Source organism: Lathyrus oleraceus, chromosome 5, assembly GCF_024323335.1.
Source record: "Lathyrus oleraceus cultivar Zhongwan6 chromosome 5, CAAS_Psat_ZW6_1.0, whole genome shotgun sequence".
NCBI classification, from domain to species: Eukaryota; Viridiplantae; Streptophyta; class Magnoliopsida; order Fabales; family Fabaceae; genus Lathyrus; species Lathyrus oleraceus.
In genome coordinates, this window is record NC_066583.1 from 183,078,632 (window position 1) to 183,090,341 (window position 11,710).

Here is an 11,710-nt window from a genome sequence, read left to right on the forward strand (position 1 = left end):
ATATGGTTATCCAAAACCTTGTCCATAAATGCAGTCAGGAAGAAACAAAGAAGATGTTTGAAGAGTCCAAAGCTTGGAGTCTGAAGTATCTCTAGAGTGGAGGACCTCTGACCTATTTGAATTAGAAAGATTGATTTGCCTTCGTTGTTTCCATGTAGCGATCACCATCAGGATTGTTGATTGGATCTTTTGATTTTCACTCTTGCTTTAATTATCTACTTATTCCTTTTGTAAGAACTATTTGTGTTACTCTGGTTTGTTATTGAAGCAGATGTTCAATCTATCCAAGTGTTCATTGTCTATCTTCTGTTTTCTTTTCGCTTATATAACTTGAATCAAAATTTTAAGACCCTAGAAATACATAAATATGTCATTACATGCATTGCATTCATTCATGCATTCATACTACATTCATAACAGGTTCTTGGGTCGGACTTCTCTTATTGACTCTACTCTTCTTGGTAAAGATTGCAAATCCAATCATTCACCGTTACGCCATAAGAAACAACCAAAGACGTTAGATGGATCAAATTCAGGCTAACATTGAAGAGATGAGGAACCAAATGGATACTAGGATGGCATAGTTCGTGGAGGCTATTACCAATGTGACTCGTAATAAGGAAGAATTGAGGGCTCTTGTGGAGAGGCCTCGTGTTGAGAATGAACGACCTGAGTTGATATTTGAAGATGTTTCTGTGGGGCAGCCTCATCCCAATATTTCTATGAATTTTGTTGGGCTGAATTTTAATGATCAACATGTTAATGGTTATCATGCTCATAACCAGGGTCTGCATGGAAGTTTTCCACCACCTCCACCACCACTATACAATCATGGGGAACCACATCTCATTGTTAGGGACATGCAGGGACATACCAAGGTAAAGGGAAGCCCTCAACTGCAAGATTTAGAAATGGATCGTGACGAAGATATGTATTCAATGCATAACAGTGACATAAGTGTTCATGTTGATGATAGGAAATACAGTCTGTTGGAAGAAAGGTTGAAGGCCGTAGAAGGACAAGGTGTTTTAGGGATGAACATTACTGACCTGGGACTGGTGCCAGGGGTAAGGGTTCCACCTAAGTTCAAAGTTCTTGTCTTCGACAAATATACTGCTACAACTTGCCCAAAGACACATGTTAGAGCTTATTATTGCAAGATGTGCTTATTCTGAAGATGAGAGGTTGTTAATGCATTTCTTCCAGGATAGCCTGGCTGGGGCATCTTTGGAATGGTATATGCATATAGAAAGGATGTACATCAGAAACTGAAGGGATTTGGTGGAAGCGTTCGTGAAACACTACTAATACAACATTGACATGGCACCAAATAGGACCCAATTACAAAGTCTAACTCAGGGACCGAATGAGTCATTCAAGGAATACGCTCAAAAATGACGTGAACTGGCTTCTAGAGTTCAACCTCCATTGATGGAGAGAGAATTGGTTAACATGTTCATGGATACCTTGCAAGGTCCTTACTATGACAGAATGGTGGGTAGTACTTCTACTGGTTTTTCCGAATTTGTAATGGCTGGAGAGAGAATTGAAGTCGGTCTCAAGATGGGTAAATACAATCATCCACTATTGGGAATTCTGCAGATGGAGTTAGTAAGAAGTCATTCAGTGGTTACCCTAAGAAGAAGAAGGGTGAATCAAGCGTTGCTTATATTCAGAGAGGCAGAGGTAGACAACAATACCAACCACAACATCCACAACACTATCAACATCAACAACACTATCAACATCAACGACACTATCAACATCAACATCCACGTCAATAACAACAGGTGAATATCGTGGCCATTCCGGTCACCGCAACTCCTCAGCAACAATAACCACGGTATCAACAGCAACAACAACAGCAAACCGCTCCTCGTCGCAATTACAATCAGCCAAGACAACCTAGGATCGAGAAAGTGTTTGATCCTCTCCCTATGACTTATTCTCAAGTACTCCAACATTTATTACAATTGAAGTTGGTTAATTTAAGGGGGCATGCCACCTCCTCCTGAGAGACTCCCTGGAGGTTATAATCCTAATGCTCATTGTGAATTTCATTCTGGTGGTATAGGCCATGATGTGGAGAATTGTTGGGCCCTTAAATACAAAGTGCAAGAATTATTGGATTCCAAGGCCATTCAGTTCACCCCGAACAATGGGGCTAATGTTATTCAAAATCTGATGCCAGCTCACGGCGGATCTACCGTTAATATGATGGAAGAGGGGGAGAGTTTGAATTTAATCATGGATGTAAATCTGTTGTCTACTCCTCTTCCATGTGTCAAGAGTTACCTGATCCAAAATGGTGTTTTTCCTGGGTGTTCCCCAGATTGTTGTGAATGCCAGAATCAGCCCAATGGATGTGTTAGTCTGAAGATTGGGATTCAGAGTTTGATCAATGAAGGTATTCTACAGTATGATAAGATTTTGAAGGACGGGAAAGTTGTAGATAAAGAGGTGGCAGTAATTTCCATTCCATATACTCCTGCAAATATTTCGGCACATGCCCGACCTACACCTTTGACAATCACATTGCCTGGTCCTATCCCTTACTCCCGCGAGAATGTTGTACCTTGGCATTATGGGTCAGATGTTTATTACCATGGAGTAAAGCAAGAAGGGAGGCGATCCAAAGACAACCCAAGTGAACACAAGTTTGAATGTTGACAACTTTGCCGGTATATGAAGAATTACCAGAAGTGGTAGGGTGTATTCTCCATAAAATATCCAAGATAATGTTGATGCCTTGGAGAGAGCCAAGGGTAAACAAGTGGTGAGTGATGATTCAGGGTCTGCGCAAGTTAATACTCCGAATGTAGTACCTGAGACTTCTTCGTCCCAAGAAGTTGAAGAGTTATTGAGATTGATCAGGAAAAGTGATTATAAAGTGATAGATCATCTGAACCAGACGCCGTCTAAAATTTCAATCTTGTCCTTGTTATTGTGTTCCGAAGCTCACGGGAATGCCTTGATGAAATTATTGAGTTCTGCTTTTGTGTCACAAAATATTACTGTCAACCAACTAGAAAGGGTTGTGGCCAATATTTCAGCTGATAATGGTTTGGGTTTTATAGACTTTGATCTTCCTCAAGAAGGATGCAATCATAACAAAGCCTTGCATATTTTTATGGAATGTAAAGGAACTACATTATCCCATATGTTAGTAGACACCGGATCATCCTTGAATGTGATGCATAAATATGCCCTGATGAAGATTGATTATATAGGAGTTGAATTGCCCCCCAGCGACTTGATAGTCCGGGTCTTTGATGGGTCTCGAAGAGCTATTTTTGGTGAAGTAGACCTACCTGTCAAAATTGGACCCCAAGTTTTCGGTACGACATTCTTCGTCATGGACATACAGCCTGCATACTGTTGTTTGCTAGGACGCCCGTGGATTCATGGGGCAGGTGATGTAACATCTATATTACATCATAAAATGAAATTTCCAAGTGGTGGTAAGATTGTTATTGTGTGTGGCGAAGAAGAGTACATGGTGAGTCACCTGACATCCTTCCGATATGTCGAAGTTGAAGGGGAAGTGCATGAAACTTCGTTTTAGGCATTTGAAACAGTCCAGATGATCAAAACCCCTCGTTTTGAGGATAAAAGGCATGTAGTTTCCATATCTTCGTTGAAAGACGCCAGAGCAGTGGTCGAGAGTGGTCACCCCGAAGGTTGGGGTCGTGTGTTAGATCTTCCTTTGAAATCTGATAAATTGGGCCCCAGATTCAGCATTTCCCAGCAAGGCATAGCTCCCCAAGCTCCAAAAATTCTCACTTCGATGAGATTTACAAGTGTTGGATTTATCAATAATGATCAGGCCAATGTTGTTGGTGATGATGATGATAGTGATTATGACATCGACAACTGGATCCGACCAAGTGTCCCAGGTGAAGAACTTTGCAATTGGACCGCAAAGGATGTCACCCAAGTCACAATTAATCAAGAGTAATTTTCTTTTGTTTTCTTATCATGCAATAATTCCCACGCTCTGCCCAAGGCATGGTGAATCATATAGGGCCACCCTATTTCATTTGCAATTTTTATCATAAAATAAAGGACGTTTTCGCATTCAAAACTTTTGATCCTTGTTTTCCTATTGTACTTTTACCTTTTCTTTTAAAAATGGCAATATTTTCATTTCACCACACACTTCCTAAAAGCATAAAAACATCATGAATGCAGATCCACGTCCGCCTCGGACCCCATTGATAGCGATTTTGCTATCACTCATTATGACTTTCACAATCCGATCTACCAAGTCAAAGAAGAAGGCGACAAAGACTGTGAACTCCCTGAAGAGTTGGCGAGATTATTGAGGCAAGAGGAAAAGGTCATCCAGCCGCACCAAGAAGACATTGAGGTTGTGAATCTTGGAAATGAGGATGACATAAAAGAGGTCAGAATAGGTTCTTATTTGGAAGAAAGTGTGAAGACCAGGTTGATCGATATGCTGCGAGAATTTACCGATATATTCGCTTGGTCCTATCAAGACATGTCAAGGTTGGACGCCGATATTGTGTTGCATATGCTACCTTTGAAGGAAGAATGTCCACCAGTTAAGAAGAAGCTTTGAAGAATGCGTCCTTATATGTCTAAAAAGATCAAAGATGAAGTGCAAAAGTAATTTGGTGCAGGCTTCCCGGAAGTTACTTCCTATCCTCTGTGGGTAGCTAACATCGTTCCAGTACCTAAGAAGGACGGTAAAGTACGGATGTGTGTTGATTATCGTGATTTGAACAGGGCAAGTCCTAAGGATGATTTTCCGCTCCCTCACATTGATGTATTGGTCTACAATACTGCGCAGTTCTCAGTTTTTCTTTCACGGACGGTTTCTCCGTTTATAACCAAATTAAAATGGCTCCAGAGAAGGAGACCTTGTGCTCAAGAAGATTTTGACGTTCAAGCCAGATTCCAAAGGAAAATGGACTCCCAATTATGAAGGCCCGTATGTTGTTAAGAGAACCTTTTCAGATGGTGCATTGATTCTTACAACTATGGATGGTGAAAAGTTCACTCGTCCCGTGAACACAGATGCAGTCAAGAAATACTTCGCCTAATAAAGAAAAGAACAGCTCGCTAAGTTGAAAACCCGAAAGGGCGGCTTAGGCAAAAATGAGTGTCTCGATGGATTGAAAACCCGAAAGGGCGATCCATGCAAAAATTAGAGACATAAAAACAGAAAGAATTTCCCGATAAGTTGAGTGCTCCACCTTGGGGCAACTTATGCAAAAATTAGGGATTATAGCAAGTAACTGCATTCTGCTGATCTTCAGTGTTTTTGAAGACTTGTTTGAGCACAAGGGTTGACATCAGTTCATCATCCCAGCAGCGGTCAAGAGCACAGTGGATATCAAGAGTTGGTAGAAGGATTAAGGATCATTTGTATTCAATGTAACCCTTTTCCATGTAAATTACCATCTTCAACTTTGTAAAAATCTATGGAATCTTGTCATTTACAGACTACCATTTCATTAAACAAAGTTGAGCTTTTACCCAATTATTTATACTCTTAGTTTACTTCAGCCAATAGTTTTAAATTTTGTTATGATCATTTTGAAATTAAATTTTTAAATCAAAATCAAGTTTTCTTTAAAATATAAAAGCAAGAACTTTTCCAAAGTAAGTAAAAGGAACATCAACAATATTTCAATAAATAGAAAGTCCTTAAGTGCGAAACATTTGTGGTTCCCTAAGCAGTTAACTCTTCGGGTATTCCTAGACGTTTGTGTTGATTCAGTTCCCTGGTGGAATGTTTGATCCCCAGTGGAGTTTCTTGCTTTATCCCCAGCTGAGTTGGTTGATTCAGATACCTTGTGGCGTGTCCTTGTCCCCAACAGAGTTTCGGCCTTCCCCAGCGGAGTTTGTGCATCCCTAGTGAAGTTTGTATCTCCTCAGCAGGGTTGATCTTCAGAGATTGGTTGATCTTCCCCAGTGGATTGCATTTGATCCCAGTCAGAGTTTCCTCCTGGTTTTCGAGCAGCTTTTGTTGATTATTTTCTCTATAGGGTTGTCTCCCATTTTTATGGTGTTGACCTAAAATTCCCACAGATTTGGATGTTTTATCCTCAGTAGATCTCCTTTTTCCCCAGCCAGGGTTGAGCCCTTGGGATGTTGATCTCTCTGTTCTCTGGAAGTTGTCTCCGTATTTTGTGGATTGACCGAGGATTGTACCGGTGGTTCAATTTATTTGCGACACCTCTGTATCCTTTGTGATCGTTTTGTCAACATAATCATCATATATACATATACATATACATTCATATAATTTCATAATTTGCATATCCTGCATCTTCATGTTTGAGTTGTTTGAGATTCTCATTCTCTGTTATGGTGGTACTTTATCCCCATACCAAATCTGGTGTCTGTCCTCCTTCAATTGTAGAGTATCAGCTCCTTAAGCAGAAAGACTTTAACCTTCCTCTATTTCCCGCTGAGTTTGTTTCCTCGTGGATGGTTGTTATTTCAGTTTCCTCTCCAATAAATTTTCTGGATGGAACTACTCCCCTTGAGTTATATCCTCATTGGGTTGAGTCTTGATTGACCGTTTTCTTTCTAGCTCTTACCTAGATAGATATTTTGGTCCCCTAAGAGTCTATTACCCAGTAACTGGTAATATTCTTCTTAGTTTGCAGTTTGTTACTTCTTGCCCAATACCCGGCAAAAGTACCCTTTTTTCTCTCCAGTAGAGTCCTCTGAAAGTATATCCTTGATATGTTCATCTTAACCAGGTGACAGATATCTTTCCTTCTCCTGTAGGAGTTTATCCTTGATATGTTCACTTTAACCAGTGATGGATATTCTCTTCCTTTGGTATTCTACCCAATAAAAAGGTAGTCGTAATCCCTATTTTGTTCCTCAGAGAGTTAATCCTTGATATGTTCATCTTAGTCGATGACGGGTTTTCTTCTCCTTGTGGTCTTCTACCCAGTAACCGGTAGTTGTAAATCCTATTGTTCCCCTGAAAGAAGTTAATCCTTGATATGTTCATGTCATACGGTGAACTGGACTTTTTGTGTTTTTTATCGCAATGTCGCGGTTAGCAAGAGTCGCCACCGACTTTTCTTTTATCCAATAAGGAAAGGTGGAAAAGAACAGGAAAGACCTTAGTTTAGATTTTGGGTTCGGGAGGTACATTATACAAAGGGAAGGTGTTAGCACCCTTTGTATCCATGGTTATCCATGGGCTCTTAATTGCTCGATCACTTATATTATTTTTGTCTAAAAAAGTGTTTGTGAATTGTTTGGAAAATTGTTTTGAAAAGAGAATTTAACTTCGTAATGATTCTTGTATGAATGTATACAAAGTGGTTATCCCGTTTTAGTTTTGAAAATTGTTTAGAAAAATATAACTCGGTAATGATTCTAGTATGAATGTATACCAAGTGGTGATTTTCTAAAGGCATTTTGAAAGGTGTGAGGTGCAAAAAAAAATGTTTTAAGTTGTGAGCCAGCAATTAAGAGTTATACCGACTCAAGGTCTTTACGGGCATTTCCTATCCTTATGAGGGTAAAACTGTCCTTATTATTGAGAAATAAGTAGTTTTATCCTTTGGATGTAAAAGGGTCATCGTAGGTTCATCGATTGGTCATTGAAGGCAACAGTTATGAGGATACCTTAGCATTCGAAGGGACTATCATCATTTAACCGTAGGCAACATCGGAGGGTCATCGAGGGACAAAGTTGTATATTCGAAGGCAACATCCGAGGGACTATAATTTATTTTATGATGATTTAACCGAAGGGTCTTTGCTAAGGGTATCCCCACGTTCGCGGGACATGACCGTAATATTGTAATCGTAAGGCAACAAAGAGAGGTCCAAGATCACTTATTCAAAGGCAAAGTTTTACAATTAATTATATAATTAGGATGAAACTCCACATTAAAATTATTAAAAATAATATATTAAAAAATTAATACATTAGAAATTAATACATTAAAAAATTAATTTAGGGTGAAACTCCACAAGGGTATCCCACAAATAAAGTGGAATACCTAGCCAATAACTTTTTCCTGGGATATGTGAACCTTTACGAAACTCAAAAAAAGAAACATGTTAGAACACCAAATCAGGGTGCAATCGAAGATTACACCGGAGAAATATCACAACAATAAATAGGATAGGATGAATAATGCATGGCTATGATAAAAACATAAAAAAAAAACAGACTAGAAGAATCAGGTACTGTCTCGTTCGCCTCTGCCTCGCCTAGCGAAGGCCACGGATTTTGAATTTGAAAACAGCCCCATGTTAGGAACTTTGAATTTTATGGCATTTTATCACAGGAATAACATGGTCAAACATTCAGGGTATTCAGGCATATTTAAATTCCCATACGAAAGCAAATTATATATCAACATTTAATCATGATGCATTATATATGTAGATATGGCCAATTGAAAGTATGAACAATAGAGATACGCAAACCTGTTTGCCAATTCAAGGTTGAAGGGATTGACCACTTGTAGTATCGGAATAAGTTAGGCAGCGGGAATTGGACGGCGATGGCTTCGGTGCAGATGGGCTGCCTTCAGGGTTTCTTTACTCTGAATTCTCCGGGTAGGCAGGGTTCCTATGCCAAAGTTTCTATCCGTCCTTCTCTGTTCTCTCTCTTTCTTTTTCCTCAAGGTTTTGTTCCAAGGAAACCTCAGAGTGTTTTGCTTCTCTTCCTTCTTTCTCCAGTGAATCTCCCAGTGTAAACTCCAAGTCTCACTCCCCCTACTGAAACTTCAGTATTTATAGACTAATTTCGTGGGTAATGGGCTTGGAATGAGGGAGACCCAAGTCCAAAATAATTTGTTATATTTTATTTATTTATTTATTTTAATTATTTAATTAATTAATTAATTAATTAATTAATTAATTAATTAATAAAAAAAAAATTCTTTTTTTTCTTTTTTTTTTTTTTTTTTTTCGTTTTTTTTTTTTTTTTTTTTTTTTTTTTTCGTTTTTTTTTTTTTTCGTTTTTTTTTTTTTTTTTTTTTTTTTTAGGAAAAATGATGGGTAATTTTTGGGGTATGACAGCTGCCCCTGTTCAATATTCTTGAACCGAGAGAGTTAGGATGGCGTGTATGCCATTCGTGGTCTGGAGGTGGAAGATTATTGAACACTAGAATGCCCCAAAAATTTGCACTTGAGAATCGACAGTTGGTCTTGATGGAGATGGGCTTAAAGATGCCATCCGGGAGGTTTGATGACGAAAGCTTCAGATCGTGCCGTATATTAGGCCAATTTGAAGACATGGGTGCCACACTGGGTCGTACGTTAGACCGTATAATGAGTCATCCATTAGGCTGCCGACTTCGCTGGGGAGTCGGAGTGTGTCATATGCTGTTGGGGATAAAGGATCAGAATGGACCATACGCTAGATCGTATCTGAGTTGCAGAATGAGCCGTACGTTAGGCTGAATCTGACGACGAAAGGGGTAGTCGTACGTTAGACTACACTTCAGAAATGTACCGTATGTTAGGTAGCATCTGAGGGGATGGACATCCGAACGGGTCGTACGTTAGACCGTCGCAGAATGAGTCGTCTGTTAGGCCGCATCTGATGATGAAAGCGGTAGTCGTACGCCAGACTACACTTCAGAAATGTACCGTACGTTAGGTAGCATCTGAGGGTTGTAAGATCCAAACGGGTCGTACGTTAGACCGCGTTGGGGTTGTTGAAGTTCAGAATGGATCGTACGTTAGATCGTATCCGAGTTGTAGAATGAGTCGTCCGTTAGGCTGCATCTGAAAAAGAAAGTAGTCGTACGCTAGACTACACCCCTGAATGTACCGTACGCTAGGCAGCATCTGAGGATTTGAAGGTCCAAATGGGTCGTACGTTAGACCGCATTGGAGTTGCTGAAGAAGTCATATGTTGGGCTGGATCAGAATGAACCGTACGTTAGGCTGTATCTGATAACCTGTATATGTTGTACTTGCAATAAATGTCTGGGATGGGCTTAGAGATGCCATCGTTAGGAGGATATCGAAGTGTTGTCAGAATGAATGTTCCCATGAACTGTATTTGAAATATGTATCTGAATCTTGAATGTGATTGATAAAGGTGTCTGTCTGAATGAACCTTCTACTTTGACTATATCAGGAGGATAATTAACCTGCAAAGAAAAAGTTAGCTTCATGCTATGTCATGATGCATGAGATGTTTCGTGTTATGCTAAAATAAATGTGAATGTTGTATGCATGCGTATGCTGTGAAAGGATGTAATGAATGAGTTATGCGTATGAGAAGTTCTGCTTGGGGACTCTACTGGGGAAAATAAATCCCCATCTACTGATTTGAGACATTTGTGTCGATGACCCTTTCTCGGCTGGGGATGCTTGATTTCTGTCTGATGGTGGAAATATTCAACAGAGCCTGGCTGGGGATGGATGAGATGATCAATCTGTCTGGTGACGCCGACCTCTGTTGGGGAGTAACTGGCTGTGCCTGGGGATACTGCCATTTTCTGAGGAAAAAAAAGCTTGCTGGGGAAGAGAATTGGTAGCGGATTCATTGGAAGCATGATTAGACCTTTTCCTTGATCCTGAAGTCGGGTAGTAATTGCTATTGCTATTCTATGCATGTATTTTTGGTAAACATCAGTCATATTCAAATGCACATATTAATTCAAATTAAATCAATGGACATTTACGCAACCAAAACAGAAAAGTAAAAACAAAAGCATCCTTTTTTTTGAAAGAGGGTTGTATTGATTTTGAAAGGAGGCCTATAAACAGGCAATTTGTGTACAAGGAGACAGAAATCCTAGTAAGAGGAAATTGTCGAAAACAAAGAGAAAGCTATGTGGAAGAAGTCCTATTGATTTTAAGCCTACTACTGTCATTATGTCTTCGAGCATCTCATCCCTTGCTATCGGATAGAAGTGATTGGCTTGGTCAGTCCCTCGAACTTGGATGAAAGTTGACTGAGAACGGGACATAGTCATACGCTTTAATCCCTAATTTTTGCCTGGACCGCCTTTTCAGGTTTTCAGTCCACCAGGATACCCTTTTTTGCCCAAGCCGCCTTTTCAGGTTTTCGACTTGCCGGGTGTACATTTTTTTTTATATATCCCTAATTTTTGCCCGAACCCTTTTGGTTCGCCGGGATGCCCTTACTTTTGCCTAGATACGTCGATCTAGCGGGTCTCTTTTATGCGTAGTATTTTTTAACTATGTCCGCGTTCACGGGATGTGGGAAGTCTTCACCATCCATTGTGGCGAGTATCATGGCTCCACCTGAGAATACCTTCTTAACTACAAATGGCCCTTCGTATGTGGGAGTCCATTTGCCTCTGGGGTCAGTTTGTGGTAGGATGATGCGTTTGATTACCAAGTCGCCAATTTGATACACTTGTCTCTTGACCTTTTTGTTGAATGCCCTGGTCATGCGCTTCTGATATATCTGCCCGTGACATACAGCCGCAAGTCTCTTCTCATCCATCAAATTTATCTGATCGAGTCGAGTCTGAATCCATTCATCTTCATCTAAGCCCGCCTCTTTCATGATTCTTAGAGAGGGAATCTGAACTTCCACTAGTAAGATGGCTTCCATTCCATAGACTAAAGAGAACGGAGTTGCCCCTGTCGTAGTGCGCACTGAAGTGCGATAACCGTAAAGAGTAAAGGGTAACATCTCATGCCAGTCTTTGTATGTTACTGTCATTTCTTGCATGACCTTCTTGATATTGTTAGCAGTCCCCACGGCGCC

General features: G+C 40.0%; 1 protein-coding gene across 1 annotated transcript; it reads left to right on the top strand.

The window, feature by feature from the left end:
* Window positions 1-1,431: 1,431 nt before the first annotated feature.
* LOC127079584 (uncharacterized) lies at window positions 1,432-4,582 on the top strand. The gene is made up of 5 exons (XM_051019968.1): window positions 1,432-1,567; window positions 1,994-2,647; window positions 2,736-3,499; window positions 3,584-3,954; window positions 4,192-4,582. The coding sequence occupies exons 1-5, from the start codon at window positions 1,432-1,434 to the stop codon at window positions 4,580-4,582; spliced, it is 2,316 nt and encodes a 771-aa protein (XP_050875925.1).
* Window positions 4,583-11,710: the final 7,128 nt, after the last annotated feature.